Source organism: Colletes latitarsis, chromosome 14, assembly GCF_051014445.1.
Source record: "Colletes latitarsis isolate SP2378_abdomen chromosome 14, iyColLati1, whole genome shotgun sequence".
NCBI classification, from domain to species: Eukaryota; Metazoa; Arthropoda; class Insecta; order Hymenoptera; family Colletidae; genus Colletes; species Colletes latitarsis.
The window spans coordinates 22,821,063-22,839,460 of record NC_135147.1 but is presented as its reverse complement, the minus strand read 5'-3'; the positions used below and the strand labels follow the sequence as shown (position 1 = coordinate 22,839,460).

Here is an 18,398-nt window from a genome sequence, read left to right as displayed (position 1 = left end):
TCGGTGCTTCATGGGCGTCGTTTGAGCGTACGCAATGTCGCACCTGCGAATCGACGAGCGTCGCCCGCATTCTTGTTACCTTGAGGACGCCCAGGGACCCTGTAGCGATCGTTGAACCCGATCAAAGCGCGAAACATCGATCTCTCGCGTCGCCAGTACTCACATGTTGCCTAGACTGCTCGACAGACGCAGGCAAAATTCATTTCTGGAGAAAAATTTTTAATTGGAAATAAAAATAAAAACTTTAATCGCTAAACGAAACGGGATAGTCGCGTAAAAACTGTGTAATCGTTTGATCGGAAGAAGAGTGATCGTATCGAGTTAGGATTTTTAACTGTTATTTAAAAACAAATTAAGAGATTCCCATTTTAGAGAATTCGTGCATACTCGACAGCGAAGAAAGGTAGCCCAGTGACCTAAATTCTAATTAAAGTTGGAACGAACTTGACAATGAAGAAAGTTAACCATCGAGTGGCCCCAATTAAAAATAACCGCGCGAGAAGAGCATTTTCTCCCGAGATATCGATATCGAGGTAATTTAATCCGAAAAGTAAAAGATTTGGGAGACAGAAGGTTAAACAAGATTTCCCGAACTCTTGACCTCTTGAGAGTCCCCGAATTCGAGCCTCATCTTCCCACGGGCTTATTTCTCCCAAAAAGTATCCGTCGAGGTAGATTACAGGTCCAAGCGATAATCCACGCCCTCCGGGAGGATCTTATTAAACTTGTTCAGGCGTACGTACGTTTGCAAAAGGATTTCGTACGATGAAAACGATACCCGCGGTCCTTTTCATTTCGAGCTCTTATCTTTCGTTGCAGCAGCGTCGTTACGTTTTGCTGTTTCCAGCGATACCCGTCGATCCGTGGACGATGTCCCTGCACAGTTGTTTCGCCATCATCAGCGGTCCACGCGCGATACTTTCACAGAAATGGAAAATGAAAGTGAAGGGGCAAAAATAGAAATTTGTTTCCCAGTGAACCGTTACTGCATCCGCGAGGCTTCTCTTCTCTCCGGTGCACCGTGACGTTATAAAATTTCAATAAAGGATGGAATACAGTCAATAACACGAGTTCCTCCGTACAATGATCTGGCGCAAAACGACATCGTCGGAACTTTTCAACGGTTAAACGCGTTTCATAAATACGGACGGTCAAACATCGCGACCATTCGTTTTTTAGCAGCGGGTTTTCAGTAACATCGGTCCAAAATTATCGCGTCTGAAAATCAAGGGGACAATTAATCGACCGTCGGTTCGTGTTCATTTATCCCGAAGATTAAATAACATTGTTGAAACGGGATCGCGTTCGATCCGTATCCGTGTGTTCGGGTCCGCAATTATGAGCGCGAAACCAGCCGGCTATTCCGAACAAAGCTCGCCGGGGCGTGAAAATAAATAGCGACCGTAATAATCGTCCGTTAAATCGCCGTCATCGCGGAATCATCGCAAACATCGTTTCGTTTGTCGACGAGTACCAGACTGGAAGAGCCTCTCCTTCCATTTAATTAAACCGAACACGACAGTCGTAAAATATTATTTGCTTACAGTCCTTAGCATTACGGTCAAAATCAACCGCTTGGGCCATCGATTCCAGCCATTGTTATCTCCACTGCACCGTAAAATTTACCATCGTGTACTTCTGCAGTGCTATTTCATCCTGAAAGCTTCAATAAATATATGTAATACAATCATGAAAAATAATCAGGCAAATCTAGGCATTTTTTAGAATCGTAATTATCAGTATGGACAAGTTAATAAATTTTACGAAGAGATAACAGAGAAGGAAGGATCAAACGTACAAGGTTGTGGTTTCTCTGTTTGCGTCTCCCAGTGTCGACGGTGTTTACCACTTTTATTCCACTTAAGTATGTCCCAAGGAATTTACTATATTGCTTCCACCTACCACACGCGACCGATCACGGGTGTGACGTTCACGGAAATTGCGCGTGTCCCTTAGACGCGGTCTCGCGAGTCGACACAAAATCAATTTGCCCCTCAAGGTCGTCCCGGTGCCACCCCCCACCGCGACGAAACCAGGAAAATTCTTTGAAATTTTGCAATTAACCCAGGAGTCGATCAACCGCGATAATTAAACTTCGACGGGATCTAATTTTCGAAACGACCCCTCGCGTGATGTTCGTTCGATTCTAACGTCGAGGTTGGGGCCAAACAGCTCGCAGTTCCAGTGCATCGCCACTCGTAACCGAGGAGGAAGCTCGTAGACGACGCTCCTTGTGGAGACAGAGTGACGCCCGGCGTCTGCGTCGGCGTCCTTGAACCCGTCGCGAGGAAGCTTCCTTCGTTGGTGTTTTTCAAATTTCCCAGAAGGCCGCGGTCACTATCGCCCCGTTTGCTTCGATTATCGATTCGTACGCGCGAGAGTAGCGAAGTGTACCTCGTACCAATGTGCATTAATTATCCCTTGCGACCCCTCACCCCCTCGATAGGACGCCGTGTGCTTAATGGGTTTCCATTTTCGAGCTATCCACAAAAATCCGGGAAATTTTTATTACACAAAATGTTTAAGTATACTGTTGCATAAGAGTGTTAAGCACTCTTCTTTGATCTTCAGGGTGTTTCATTTAAAAATATTGAAATTAATGTATGTTACTGTTCAGCTACAGAAAAATTAATTGCAACAAATTACGTCATATTTTATAGATAGGGTAGTTTACGAGTAATTTGTAATTATAGATCAAAGATTGGGCTTTGAATATTCACAAAAATTGTAAACAACAGCAAACGTGTCTCGATTTTGGTAAGCTTCCTCGATGTAAATCGTTCGAACGCGGCGGGCACGAAGGGGTTAATATCGTAAAATGTATCGTAACTTCCACCCCCGCGAAGACTCGATCGCCTGGAAGGTACTGGTTGGCTCTTAAAGTCGATTAACCCGCGCACCGGATCGGTTTAATTGTGCTTCGTTGGATCCCCTGAACCGTTCGCGGTATCGTTCGCGCGAAAAGCCCGGAAAGGAATTTTCTAACCGTTCGTGGAAGTTTTCCCGGAGAACGAAGCTGTCTCGGATCAATACCGCGCAGACAGAGAAACGTGCTTCTCAAACTTGAAGCCGGTTTCGACGTCACCCGATAGAAAAGCAGCTCGCGTATGACAAGAGGCGAGCAAGGGGATCGAAACTTCTCTTTCATCGTGCTCACGTATTTCGCGCGCCAACTCGTCCGTGTGTCTCGATCGCGGACTTCCGGGTTCTGGACGTGAACGCGGAAAGGAATACAAATTCTTGGCGTGCCACCGAACGGGAATGATAAATCACTTTAAGCCATCCAGCGATAGCGATGGGACTGATCCTACAAAATTGTGATACGAAACGAAGAAGAAATAAAATTTTCACAAATTTTTAGTTCGTTTGTAAGGGTTTGGTCCATGGTGGACCTTGATACGCTTTTACAGGCTCCAGGAAACTCGAAAAAATATTAGTTAATTAATCAGAACAGATGTACAGAATCTAGATATATGCAGAGTAATCGAAAACTTAATTTGTGTCGTTTTGTACTTGTAGACAAACTGAAAAAAGGAACTGGAATTGTTAAAAATGACTGTAACAGGATGAAGACACGTGTGTAATATTTTCCGGATGCTTTGTACGCGAGCAGAGTTTCCTGAAAATTGGCAGGTAGCTTTCGGTTGTTTTTCGTGGGTCCCAGGAGCACCGTCGTCGGATATTTCGTTGGAAAATCGAGTTTGACCAACGTTTCCGTCGAAACCCGATCACGCACCGTCGAGCAATTGTCGTTCCGCGCGAACAACAAAGAATTCGATGGACGAGCGAACGCTTGGCGAGCTGCCTGCTGCGCTTGACCCTGCACTTGCACCCGAGCTCGTGCAGATCCTGCACCGACCGGGGTCACGGACGATTCCCAGTTTAAACGAAGCCACGTTACTATACCTATGCGGCTGGCTCACGTGCGTCGACACGTGCGATCGTTTCGCGGGTCTTGCACGCAATTGTACGAAGGAAAAAAAGACCTTTCGTGCGAGTAGTATTAGTGTTAGGTCAGACGTTATAGTCAGACCTCTCTGCAATTACTCCACGTCGTCTGTACTCGCTTTGGACCACATTTCCATATAGACGAGTCGCATATTTTTTCTATTAGATCGCCCTGCACGGGTTAACATCGTCGCTGTAAATGCTTAAATTTTTTTTAAATTTCAATTAAGGTTGTACCGAACGTTTGTAAAATCGGCGATGGTGTCGTAGAAATTTATTATAATTAAAAGAAGAATCGTTCGACGGTGGAATGATTTCATTTTTTAATTCTTGATGGTATCACAATGTATTCAATTTTGTAAATATGCAAACGAAAAATGCGAAACTTGCAATAAAAAGCACGAGACAAGGAAGTATGTACATGAATATTCGAACAATGTACTACTCGGTGGAGAAATGAAAAATGAAACAAGATTAATGCCCCTGTGAAAAACTTGGTATTTTATGTAGAATTGTTGAAGAATCCTCTGAAATATTAATTTCTAAGAAATAGTCTGCTCTTTTGAAACCTCAAGTATAATAATTATTACTAAAAATAGAATTTGCAATCTTCAAAGGACAAAGAAGCATGAAATCCGTTCTTGGAACTCCATATATTGCTAGTAAAATTATTTTTTACGTACATTTCGCGCCAACTCGACGAAACGACCGAACAATTGCTTTCGCCACGTCGTTTTTCACCCCCAATTCCACACTTTGTCACGGTATCTAGTCCGTCGATCGAGCCACGAGCAACACGAGCAATTTTTCGCCGTTCGATTTACGAAACGACGGAACATTTCGCGCCAAATTGAAGCATAAAGCCCAGCCAAGGAAAGTTTCGCAACAATCTCTGCCAACTCCCGTAATCGACGCGTTCCAGGAACGATACATCAAGTATTCTTCAGGATAAAATCTGTTTGCTTATATCCTTGGGCTCTGCGTTTCTCATTCTCGAGTTACTCTTCCGACAGACGTCTCTCGAAACATGCTCGCCACTATCGTGTGTCTTCCTCTGATGATGTCCACGGTCGCGGTTCGAGGAAAGTATCTATTCTTTCACCGTGAAAATTTCACTGGCGTCGAGACCATCGCTTCGTGCACCCATAACACGGTTAAACGATTGTTCAATCCCGAGAGACGCGTCGACGTGATATGCAACGAGCGTGGCGAGTTGGAGGACGCCATTGCCAGAGTCTGCACGAAGAACGCGACCATCTTTGTCGCTGATCGAACAGAACACATCAAACACGAACGCATACCTAGCTACGTTGTCATCGAACACTATCAATTCTCAGGTTGATCGTTCAAATAATATAAATCGTAGACTTTCTTTAAATTTTTATAATGATGACTTCGACCCTCATTTGCATTTTAACTGTAGCTATCGTTGCAGATTTTAACTAATTTTAAGTGTTTTAAATAAAAGTGAGGATAACAGTCGATCGTTTTGAGTGTTTTTCGCCCTGTTTGCAGGCTCGAGGAGGATCTTTCTGCCGGGGAAGCCCGCTTTACGCACGTTGCAGTACCTGTTCGTGACCAAAGCCAAAAGGTGCCAGATACTTTCGTTCGCGCGAGATTTACGGAACGCCGGGTATCGAGACGTGGCGTTTCTGGCGTTCGACGACGCGGGCGTCGGCTCTGTCATTCGTGCGAACGCGACAGGAGAGGAGATTACATTGCGATCCGTGGGATCGTGTACAGCATTTACGAGCAATGTGGATCGAATTCCAACGTTCGCCACGGATTCCCGTAGCTATTGTCCGCGAGGTGGATGCTCGGTGAAGTACGGAATCGTGGCCGACGCGACGGTGAGATTCTGGCGCAAAGAGGACACGCTGAAGCTGAAACGTGAGCAAAACCACCGGAACGACTGTTTTTCGGACGAGATCGTGCTTGAAACGTATACAGTGTCAACAGTTTTTACTAAAAAAATTGCGATGATACTCTGATACAAGTTTGGAAGATAGCAAACATTTTTTAAAATTTATTTCAATATTTCTTTACTTCGATTGCTCATTTAAATTATATTGAAATCAATTTGAATTTGCTTCAGTACGATGTCTCAAATTTTCCTGTGCCAGTTTCCCAATTGTAGGTTCTGTTGTAGAAAGCGACCGTCTAAGGTATGCCCCACATTCGAGGCGGTTTCGAGCCTTTGTAGGAAATTGTGTAGGAATCTGATTAGGAAACTGAGGGAAGCGGTGAGAGTGAGAAACGATTAGAGCCCTGCATAAGAAGATTAGCTGCATTAGGTATAAATGGAGTCGTACATCAATATTACGATTTAACGCTTACACTCCAACGAAGCCCTCATTTGATATCAATTTATCGAGTTTAATACAAGGGAAGGAACGTACGATTAAAATAATAATTATGAAAGGTAGTTGCAATATTTTTTCTTGCAAATTTGAGGCACTCGTTATCTTATTCGAAAAATTGAGAATCAAAGAAATTAAGAACTTGAGTCATCGATAAGTAAAACACATGGGGCATCTCGAAAAGACAGTTTCGACGAAATTTTGCAGACTCGTAGAACAGCTAAAATTAATGGACAAGTTTTTTGTTGGATAATTCGGAAATTAACTCGTACGATGCTATCTTGAAAACTTGTCGAGATATCGAGGATCGTTCTAAGCAAACGTTTCGTAATTTTTCTTGGAAAGTGGCACGATAGAACGTTTTCAGTAAGAAATCATTGTTATCGTCTCTGTTCTCGAAGTTATCAACATCTTAGTAAATAGGAGGGCGAGAATCATAAAATATTTGTGTACGAAACTTCTTTGTATCTTGAATACTTTCCAAGATAAAGTTTGAGGGATGAAACTTTGGTATCTTCATCCCCCTCGACGTACTGATTTACCGTGGCTCGAAGGAAATACGCGTTTTCTATTTTTGGTTCCTCCATTAGGCGCAAAAGATTCATGAAAATGTTGGTTGCTTTGCGAATCTTTCTTTTCTGCTCGAAATTAAGGTTATGGTTTTCGGAAAATTTTTCTTCGAAACTTACACGGCGCGATAAATATCGGGAGGATTCTAAATTCTATCCCCTAGGCTTCTGAAAATCAATTTAATTTTACGAGTTGCCACTCACGGAACTTTTATTAAATCACCGTCTGTAAAAAGCATCCTTCGATAAAATATGTACTCAAATTTTTTCCTCCATTTTCAATAACGTTTGAATGCAACCCAATGAGTTTTTTTTCAGTCTGCGTCGTTCCCTTTTACAAAAATAAAATCTGAAATATTACACGTTTTCTCGCTGATCGAAGGACACCCTTAAAACTTCGATCCACGATAATTGCAGAACTTTTAATTCGTTGCACATATCAAATTCTCTTGCATACATGCGACCAGAAATTAGTATCGCGACACGATCCTGGCGACGGTAATTAAGCGAATCTGACGCTAATGCGGGCTTGATTTTTGACGCGTTAAATGCTAATCGATATTATTGCGCAGTCGTTTCGCTCCAAGGACATTCTATTTTATTTCCCCGCAAATATTCCGTGGGGTTATTTGTTTCCGGGTGCGTACTTTAAGTGATTGAGAAATGGTAGTCCGGGCAAGGCCGCCGCCTTGGCAATGAAAGAAAACGCCTTCGTCGCGAGAAGCAGCACCCTGAAAACGAGGCTCGTTCGTTCCCGGTAATTTATCATAGCTCTCGAGGAACAGAAATGGCTGTGCATCAATTATTTTCCGCGGTGACGGGCCATCGAATATGTATCATGATGACTTAACAGCCCCTGTGTATCGATCCCACGAATTAATCGCGTTGATCGATCGAAGAACCGTTTAGATCTAATATAGGGGTAGTTTCATCATTCAATGATACATTAATTTTGTAGCTGCATCGAAGATAAAATAATTCGATTCATAAATACTAAGCAAATCATGATATACAATACTCAGCAAAACATATTCCAACGTTAGAACACGCAGAATCCACCTCTGTGATTATGCTTTATCATCTTGACTCGCGACATCAATCTTTGCAATCTACTAAAGCGTTAACAGGAACCACAGACGAACGATCCCTACGCGTAATTATTTCTCATTTGCTTCCCGCCGATATCTGTCGACGAAATTCCATTACCTTAATTACTTTTAAACCACGTTAGTCTCGCGGATAATTACACACTCCTACAGGGATTTTCTCGGAGTTTTCTGAACCCTGTACACTGCGTCTTCCAGAAAACGAATCTCTGCAAGCGGTCGGTGGATTGCTGGTGGAGCACTTCGGGGATTACTATAACATCACCGTCGACTCGAGCGCCGGCAATAGCATGACCTGGCCCGACGCGATCACGAAGCTCATTAACCGCGACATAGACGTGATAGTTGGCCCCAGGCCGGAGGATCTGCGCATCTTCGGCAACATGGAGATCATCTGCTGGTACATGTACCGCGACATGGTGTTCGCCGGTCTGGTGCACGTCAGGACCATCCAGAACGACGTCCTCAAGATGCTGATGCCGTTTCACTATCTCGTCTGGCTGTGCGTCGTCTCGTTGCTCCTAATTTACGTCCTGTTGTTGATCGCTCTCAGAAAGTTGTCCCACATGGGTCTGATCGAGGAACGCGTGAAATACGAGTACGTATTCTCGATAATGATGTCGCAGGGCGTCCACTTGCCAAGGAACATCGGATTGAGATTAGTGTTGCTTCTGTGGATCGTGTTCTCGGTCTATTTGAGCATCACGTACAACAGCACGTTCACCAGCTCCGTGGCCGAGGTCGAGACCGAGGATCTGCTGAAGGATCTCAAGCAAGTACGTGACACCGGTCAACCCCTAGGAGGACCCGAGATCGTTCTCTCTTATTTCAACAACTCGGACGATCCGGCCGTAGGGGAGTTGCGGGAGAGGTAATCCCACGTTTTCGATATATTTTCGCTTCGATACCCCCTGTGGGCTTTATCGGAGAGTTTACGAGACAATTCCTTTCACTTAGTTTATCGTATGTACGAATCGTGATCCAAAATGGCCGAACGTGACGCGTCGTACGCGCCTTTACGACGCTTTGTGGGGTGGTCGATAGTGGGTGGATGGAGAAACGTTGAACTTGAGGCCAATTTTTACTAGTCGAACGATAGATTTACTCTGAAGCAGTGTTTCTCAATCTCAAAGGCTTTGTAGATTGACTCTTAATGGAATTTACATTTTTCTGAAACGAATTGCGCGCAAAGTTTGGCGTATAATTTAAGAAAATAGTGAACAGACGTTTCTAGCAGTTCCAGGAAGATCCCCCTAAGAAATCGAAGCATTTCTTTGCGGTAGGTATAAGGCGATAGGAGCGGAAGAAGCACTGGAAAGCATACTCGAGAGGGATGGAATCTCAGTGTTGCAACACTTCACCGTGCACAGAATCAACTGGGACTACAGGAGCAATCGAAGTCTACGGATGTACGCGTTGCCAAAACCGGTGTTGAGGTTTCCGGTGTTCTTATTCACCAGAAGAGGATACGTTTATCGAAGACCACTGAGACGACTCGTCACGCGTTATCGAGAAATAGGGATGATATATAAATTGGAGAACGTGTCCATGATCGAGGAAGACAAGCAGATCGCCCTGAGCCAGTCCACGGATGAAATTCTGACCATGAAGCATCTCCGTCCCATATTCGAAATACTTTTCATGTGCCAGGGAATCAGCTGTCTGTTATTGTTCGTCGAGTTGCTGCACGATCGTATATTAAATACGTCTTGATCTTTGCTTTTTTTCAAATTAAGAAATTACGAAACATAATCCACATCCTGACATTTAAACTCTGATACTATTTGTTTATTTCAGTATCGACGTTAAAACTCCAGTAGTGTTTTTTTTTCAATGACATTATCGTCAGCACGAGTTCTGTTCAATGAATTTTTCCAGAATAAAACATTTGTTAAGTCTATCGAGCGCTTGTAGCTGGCAATATACAAGTTGCCGGATCCTCCGCGGGACACCGGATTTCCTGTTATATTTTGGCCATTCTGACGCGGAACGTTGCGTAATATTTTGAAAGACGCCGGTCTAGAAGCTCCTCTGGCTCGTGTGCATGTCTCCGTTCGCGTTACACTACCCCAAATTGCCCTTGGTACGAGCTTTCGAAGGTCCGCGTCGCTATTGCGTCATGTTTCCGCAGTTAAACGCTTACGAAACGACAATTCCACAATCGCGCTCGCGCCTCGCAAGACGCATTACCATAAAATGCATCCCACTGAATTTTACGTTTATGCACGGGCTGTCCCGCAAGGTCGTACAACGACAGTATCGAACGAAAGGGAAAACTCGACGCTATCGTCGGATCCTCGCGGCCGATAAATTCAATTTCTCAAATTGAACGCGGCGGTTCCGTTTTACGGCTCACCGTTTCGTGAAAGTTATCAGCCCCGTTTATCCGACGCAATTCACTCGCGGGGCGATTTTACTTTTATTTCACCGATACCGAGCGCGCGAATAATCACGGTCCGTTTGCGTTTAAGCTTCGCGAACGCTAACACCTTCCGCTACAGTAGCCTCCCGCTTAATGACTGTAAACCTGACCCGGCCGGATGCTTGGGTTTCAACGTTTCGCTCTATTTATGCGCGATTGGCACAAAGTATATAAATGGCCAGCGTGAGACTGCTTTGAGAAACACCAAAATAAAAAATAGACTTGCAAGGTGATGGTTAAGTGGTTCCTAAACGCGTAGTAAATCTCTCGAATCGTTTTCGATCCTCAGTTTAATTCTCGAAACGCGTTACTCGCGAGGTGCTCTTTCCCTGTTTTTCGTGCACTTTCTCTTTTTTTTCAAACAGCCTCGGCACTTTGCTAAAGTTCAAGGAGAAATTTCTCTGGGATCGCGATAAAATCTCGTCAGAAATTAGCCGCAGAACGCTATCGCGTTTCCCCCTCGCTGCCAATTGCATCGGATGATAGATGATGTTTCGTTCCGTTAAGACGCTCACGATTTCGGTAAAAAATTCTGTAAGATTTAGTAAATATACAGGAATTAAAACTTGCCACAGTTTTGTGCAAAAGATAACAACGAAACAAATTCACATTTTTATATTATTTTTACCTCTGAATTTGGAGCAATCTACAATGTACCCGAAATATTCGCCGACCCTCGAGGTTTCTTATTTTTTGCTCGAACGGTGGAAAGACATAAATCCTCGCGAAAAACGCGATGCATCTTGTGTTTCCCTGTTTGCTAGCGTTCCCACGGTACTCGTGTTTTGCTTTTCCAGCCATTAGGCGGCCCTCGGAGGCTCCCGAAGACCGACGGTGCCGGAGAAATTCATTTGAACAGTTCTCGAAGGATCGACGTCGTGATTAGCGTTGGACGTCACGAGATGTGTGTTTAACGCTCGGTGTTGACGAGCACGCGTGTTTCATATCCGTCGAATCGCCGTCGGTTTCTCCGTTGCGATGTTCACGCGACGTCGATCGCGCGATAACGAAACGCCGACATTCTTTCTTTCCTGCAATTATCGTTGCTCCGTTACTCATTGTCACGGTAAACAAACACACTCGGGACGTGGGATCACGAAACACCTGAAACTGCAGCCTTCGATCATTTTTTAAGGCGTTAACCAGTTGCACTCTGAAATATTTTTTTCAAATTTTCTACAAGATTTGTCTTACACACTTGGTAACTGTTTAATCTAAAATTTGTCGTCGAATCGATATTTTATATAATTTATTTTTGTCAACCTGGCCCCAGAGCTATTCCAGATCCGTCCAGGTGTCGATGAAACGCGAATTCCAGGGGAAATTTGTACGACTGTGTGTTTTTCACGGAGGACGAGTCGTTGGTCGCAAGAACTCGTGGAAGAACCACACTAGCGAACGATCAATTGTCCGTTTCTTTACCCATTCCCGCGTCCGTGGTCTTGCTTTTGGGACCCCGTCACGAAGAGCAATTTGTTAGGCCGCCTAAAAATATCCGTTAATGGACAGGCTGGTCGTTGGAGAATTCGCCGCGTCGCGTTCAATTTTTTTTTTCTCCTTTATAACGCCAAGCGGGGGTGGACTTAACGAGCACTTTGGCGTCTTGTAAACAAGTGCCTCTGGGTTCCTTGCGTGCGATCGATGTTCCAATAAACTTGCATTCGTATAAACGTTCATCGTACGCGCGTTCGAACGGTCGATACTTCTAATTAATATTCTCAAACGGGTCCCAAGGATTGCAGATCATTTTTTGTCGTTTTAACTTCGATGCAGACCAGTTTCTCCGGCGAACTGGCGAGATTAATGGCGCGGTAGTAAATTGATTCGTTACAATTCCTGACGTTCGCTCGATCGCTTAACGGAAATTGAGGATGATGTGCCACGGTTGGATCGATCGATGACGATAGACGAGCCCGTATCGCGACGTCCTCCGCCTAATTGCGGACGCACACCGATACGATTCGCGTTGTCACGTGCCTACGGTGAATTTTCGGCTGTTTCCTAATCGTTCGATCACGTTTCACGGCAATTGCGTCAGCTACTCCCGTGCAATGGCTTTGATCGACGGGGAAATTAATTCTTGATGCGTTTAGGGAGCGATAGACGCGTTCGGAGACCTCGAACGATCGTCCCCGTTCCTACTTAAACGTACACTGGGTATACTCAGCGACAGAACGTTGCTTCCTCTCTACAAAACAAGACCTAATATTTTCTATATCACAAGAATTTGAGTAAAATTATTTTAGGTAGCTTTCGAGTGGATAATTGATAATTTGTAGCGAATTTATTTCGAGGTTCGTACCAGTCATTTAGCATTTTATGGTTAAAATTTTTGTTTCGCTGTACGCTCGAGCATAAAAGGAAATGGCGAAGATAAAAGTATTAGTAGTATGGACACGCTATGAAAAAACCATTCCCCCAAAGATGACGTTGATTGGACTACTAGTGGCATCTCGCTACTCCGAAAAGTGTAGTTTCGAGAAAACTCGTTTAAAGTTCGACTAGTATCTACTCGAAACTTGCTGGTTATGGCTGGTTGCCTTTATGCTTCGTATTCTTCAAACTTTCGTAGCTTTCGCAATTTTCCAAATTCACCAAAAATCAAATACTGACATATTCTGTAGATTTCGTCCAACAATTCGATTTTTTAATCCTTTTTTAAATTTCTTTTGCATCTCAAGTTTTGATCAAAAATTTGTAAAAGAATAAGATCTTTCTAATATTTCTGAAAATCTAATATATTAATACAAAACTATTACTAGACAGGAAATTTGATGGTTAATTTCTCAAACGTTAAATTCTGTTTAATTAAATGCACCAGCGAGTAAATCCGTTTGAAGAGTAAAATTAATCATCCAGTATATGAACGCGATTACTCTATCGCGTTTTCGTGGGCGTAACTTTCCCGACAGTCGTAACAGAGAACCAGAGAGAATCTTTGAGAATATTTCGCGTGTCCAAGGGTGTAACTGACTCCCTCGCACGAGTGATATCTACAAGTTGTGCCTGTCGAGCCAGTACGTGGGGGTGGAAGACGTCGAATCCGCACGGTGGAAATTTCCAAGGGTGCAACGATGGAAGGAAGGGAAACCTGACCTTTCCTTGTTATCTCGAATAGTATGTGAGGAGCAGATCCCCGTGAATCTGCGTCACAGAAGTCTTACGAGATGATAGTCGATGGGTGATCTACCCTCGCGTCAGCTTCAAGATGTTCGACGACATTAAATGCGTGTTTACTAAATCGGGTGAATTTAGATAAGCGAGAGAGGCGACGAGTTAAAGCGGGGGTGCACAAACTTAACAGTCGGTGAAGATTATGCAAATCCACGGACACGAATAAATCCTTAAACGCGGTAAATCGTATATTTATCAAATATATTCTGAAAATATTTGTTTCAGAGAATGCAATCTCGTTATTCGGTTGTATTATAACTACGGGGTTCGTGACTATATAGAAAATGGGTTTTCGACGTTGTTTCTATAGCAGACAGTATCCATTATGGTATTAAAGTTAGGGCGAGACCAACGGAGGGACTGGCGAAGATAAATTAACTGAAGCAGCCTCGTCTGTCAAAACATGCCCCGACTTGGGTTCGCTCGTTTCCTTCTAACTTTTCGAGTATTCTAATTTGAAAATGAATTCAACGCCGAGAATCGCAAGAAAGTTCGTTTTTTTATCGAATCGTTAAAAATTACGATGTCGAAATACGTTAAATACGATAGGCACTGTTATATATCCAATTACCTAAGATACGTTCATCTAGGATCGGGATTAAATTGACCTAATTGGATCGGTTATACAACCAATAATTTACCCAACTGTCGGTAGAGAATATTCGAACAACTGTTCCCGATTTACGCCAGTTACGAAGAGACGGTTGCGTCGTATTTCCGATTACTTGCGCCTGATTGATCGCGAAAAAGTTGCAATTAACCGAGCCACGAGCAATCTCGCCTTTACATGGAACTTCCCTTCCAAGAAACGATGTAACCGACTCGTATTAGATCTTTTTTCTTGTGTATAATTGATCGCGAGAAAAAAGGAATTTTTTTGCGAATCGAAATCCTTCATTACGAGGCCTGTCGAATCGAGATTAGGGGCGACAGCGAGCAGTAAACAAACTGACGAGGGGTGAAACACGAGTTCGCCCACGAGAACACGCTTCGTTTCACGGGGGATGTGCCTTCGTATCGCGTCGTTTCGACGTTCGTCCACCGCGGGTGCAACCGATACGACACGATTCCAGCTAGATACTTGGCGTGAACCGAGACAGAAATCCAGAAACACCTTCCCTCTGGACCCTCAAGGTCCACCCCGTTCGATTCCTGACATGCCAAACGTACGACGCGTCTGACAAAAGCACCCTATAATACTTGGAGTTTCTTCGATAATTCGAAGTGTTAAGGGGGTTGATCCAAACTCCTTGGTAGTAGCTAAAGGGTAGATAAGGCTCATGATCTCTGGATGGGGGTGACTATAGGCTCGACAGCTCAGATCTACCAACTCTAATTGTCTAACCAAAGTTGGTACAATTTGTAACGATCGGTGAAATAATTGGTCCCATCGTCATTATCGTTAAATTAAAATACTATGAATGAGTCGACCGGTGTCACTGTACATTGGCGATAAATATGTGATTTTTTTTGAATAAATTTTGTAGTTTAATTCGTTCGAAGAATATTTGTTTTACCCAATGAAAAGAGTTTGTCGTCCCTTTTTGTTTTGTCACAATTTTTATTTATGTATTGCGTTCGTAGTAATTTATTATCGAAACAGAAATTCGTATGCGACAGAGTTAATTTACTACTACCTCCCACGGGACGCATCATTTTGTTTGAAATACACCGAAATTCAAACTGATACCGATGCGTGACACCCACCGATCCTATCGTAACGAAAGTTATTTATAAATTTGTTTTCATATTTATTTGCCGTTTCTTAATAGTAAAAATAGCGTAGAAAATTAAAGGTTAATAATTGTCGAACACTGGACATAACTACCCCCGTCCATCCACTTTTAAAATGAAATAGGAGAGCCTATAGTTTATATCCATTATTTTTCTAAATAACGGATACTCGCTGGTTAAAGACATGCAGTTATTTTTATTTTTATTAAAAGAGTTTTGTAAATAAAGCTAGACAATGGTGGTAGCGAAGAACAGTTCAGGGTGGTGATTTTGTTAGAAAGCTGATCTCGATCGTCCGGACACCGGCAGAAATGGCAGGGAACGATAAAACGATGATCGAGGGGTTGATATTCGTGGTCGAAGTATTTTTACGGAGATTCGTGACAGAAACGTCGCAGATCCGACGTGGAAACTCGATACGGCCATCGGATAATTAAGTTACAATATAAGAACCTTGACATTTGTGCAGGGAAGATGATACCCGAAGATAAACGCGTCGAGGGGGATGAAAAAGGTACGAAATCCACATATCCTTGACGGCTGCTTTTCGGATTGATATAAATACGCCTGAAAATTTTTCTTTCGGTGCTCCTTGCGATGTTAATGGAGATTGATGTCGATATTGGTGGATGGGCAGATTAAAGCGACTGGATCGAGATCTTTCGGCGACTGGAAATACCACGATTCGACGAATTGGGTTTCACCCCTTCGAACCTCAATCGAAACTGTTACAGTTTATTCAAAAATAATTATTAGGTCAACTTGAACGCAGTGGTTTTCAAACCTTCCATAGGGAGTTTATCGAGTCAAAAAATCGAAGAAATTTTTCCCTCCCTTCAACTCTGCGAAATACAGCACTTCAATTTCGAAAAATTGTGGAAGCTACGATGGTTCGAAGAGGGACGAGTTACGACCGTGCACGAAGGAACGCTCTTAAAGTGTTGCGAATGAAATGAAATATAAATGAAACACGGGTCCTTTTATTAACAAACGGGACATCTCGATGAATGTATATTTTGCGCGCGTTATGCTTCGTTCGATCGAGCATTCGATGAAATAAACCTTCGATATTATTAATGGCGAAAGTTCCGGAGGAATAACTTGGCCGTTATCGATTGCACGCTGGATGGCAGAACATTTCCATACTTCGAAAACGAACTTTTTATTATCGAGGGAGCGTGGGCAGTTGAATAATTCTGCACCTGCACGAACGTATTTCTTGCACGAACGTAACGTGTGCCACTTGTTCCATCGGCGATCGCTCTGCAAGGAATATCAGGGATTTGGACGGTCGCCAAATCACCCCGACCATCTGGCCACGGGAACCCTTCCTGCAAACAACATCCCTATTTTTCATTCCAACAACGATGGACGCTGATTATCGGCGAAGTCTCCTTTCATACCGAGACGCGTCCACTTCCGTTTACCACGCCGTTATTTTCCGGTATAATTATACTTGCTCGAACTCTACATCCTCTGGACGTAAATTTTCCGTTGGAAATCACGAAATCTCAAAAAAAGAAAGCGTTGTACCCATTTTTATTTAGGCTACGCAGAATTTTCTTCCGCTGATGCATTAAAATGGAGTTTGTGCAGAGCTTTTCCGTCTATAGACAGTGTACTATTACAGGAACAATTTTACTGTGGGTCTATAGACCGAAGATAACAACTGCTATGAATTTATAAAAGTCATTTAATATAATTTATGTTTACAGAGAGACCGGAGGTTTGTATTTTTGTTCGAGAGCGCATCAATATTTATGTCCTTTGCCCGACTGGCGTTTGAATAAAAGCAATAAATCAGCGATTTTTTTTCAAACCCATCGATGACAGTATAAACGTGCACAAATAAACAGAGTATTTGCGGAAGGTTTACTATAACGGTGTTGCGCTTCTGGAGAACGTCAGGGGAGCGCAAAAGTTTTCGCATCTCATTCCACTTTGGGTTAATAAAAAAAGTTGCTTCGTCCTAGCCTAGTTCCGGGGAGAATAAAAAACACTGCAAGTTTTTTTAGGGATACGAACAAATTTATATTAAATTCGAGCGCTCTTTTTTGATCTGGTGATTTTATCGAGTGTAAACAATTAATCAACTCTCTGCTAGCAACATAAAGGCTCGTAAAATTATTTTCTCTTTCCTCGAAGAATGTAAATTACAAATTTTTTAATTTCTTGAAGCACATAAACCTCTACGAATGATTCCAAATGCTTAATTAGGACTTAGAAGTAAAATGAAAAAATAGTTTTCGTTCGCATTTATGTTGGGAATTTCATGTCGATTATTTTTTACGCGTTTTGCAGCATGGAAGCGAACTGCACGATCTCGAATGATTTATCCGATGAACCGAACAACCGATGGTGCGCATTCACGCAAAACAATTGCCTTTGCATGCCAACTATCGAAACGAACAGTTCCGGACAGAGGCGTGGACGAGGCTTGAAATTCGGCGGCGCGTTTCTCTATCAGTCTTTGGCATCGTCGAATCCGTTAAAATGCAAAGCGTATCGGATATCGTCGATACGAGTGTTTCTCCTCGATTAATGATTCCCGAAATTACTCTTGCCAACATTGTTTCCACGCAACGTTTCGGTCCGTATATCGCGACCATCGGATGCATTATGCATGCTCCATGGCGTATCGTTGTTGGCTTCGAAGCCTGATACGTCACTTATGACGCCTGCTTCATTACAAATTACTAAAACTTCCCTTACGAGCCTCCAAGAATGCCTATTGAATACCGTCTCCAAGAATACCGTGTATTGCATACTGTCTCCAAAAATACCGTGTATTGTATACTGTCTACAAGAATACCGTGCATTGTATACTGTCTCCAAGAATACCATCTCCAAGAATACCGTCTATTGTGTACTGTCTCCAAGAATACCATCTCCAAAAATACCGTCTATTGTGTACTGTCTCCAAAAATACCGTCTATTGTGTACTGTCTCCAAGAATACCGTGCATTGTATACTGTCTCCAAGAATACCATCTCCAAAAATACCGTCTATTGTGTACTGTCTCCAAGAATACCGTGCATTGTATACTGTCTCCAAGAATACCATCTCCAAAAATACCGTCTATTGT

At 43.0% G+C, this 18,398-nt stretch overlaps 2 protein-coding genes across 3 annotated transcripts in view; one reads left to right on the top strand and one right to left on the bottom strand.

Moving 5' to 3' along the window:
- Nucleotides 1-18,398, bottom strand: part of LOC143350408 (uncharacterized) — an 89,824-nt gene that overhangs the window by 33,073 nt on the left and 38,353 nt on the right. The window lies entirely within an intron of this gene.
- Nucleotides 5,009-8,858, top strand: LOC143349669 (uncharacterized). The gene is made up of 3 exons (XM_076781077.1): nucleotides 5,009-5,285; nucleotides 5,464-5,838; nucleotides 8,182-8,858. The coding sequence occupies exons 1-3, from the start codon at nucleotides 5,009-5,011 to the stop codon at nucleotides 8,856-8,858; spliced, it is 1,329 nt and encodes a 442-aa protein (XP_076637192.1).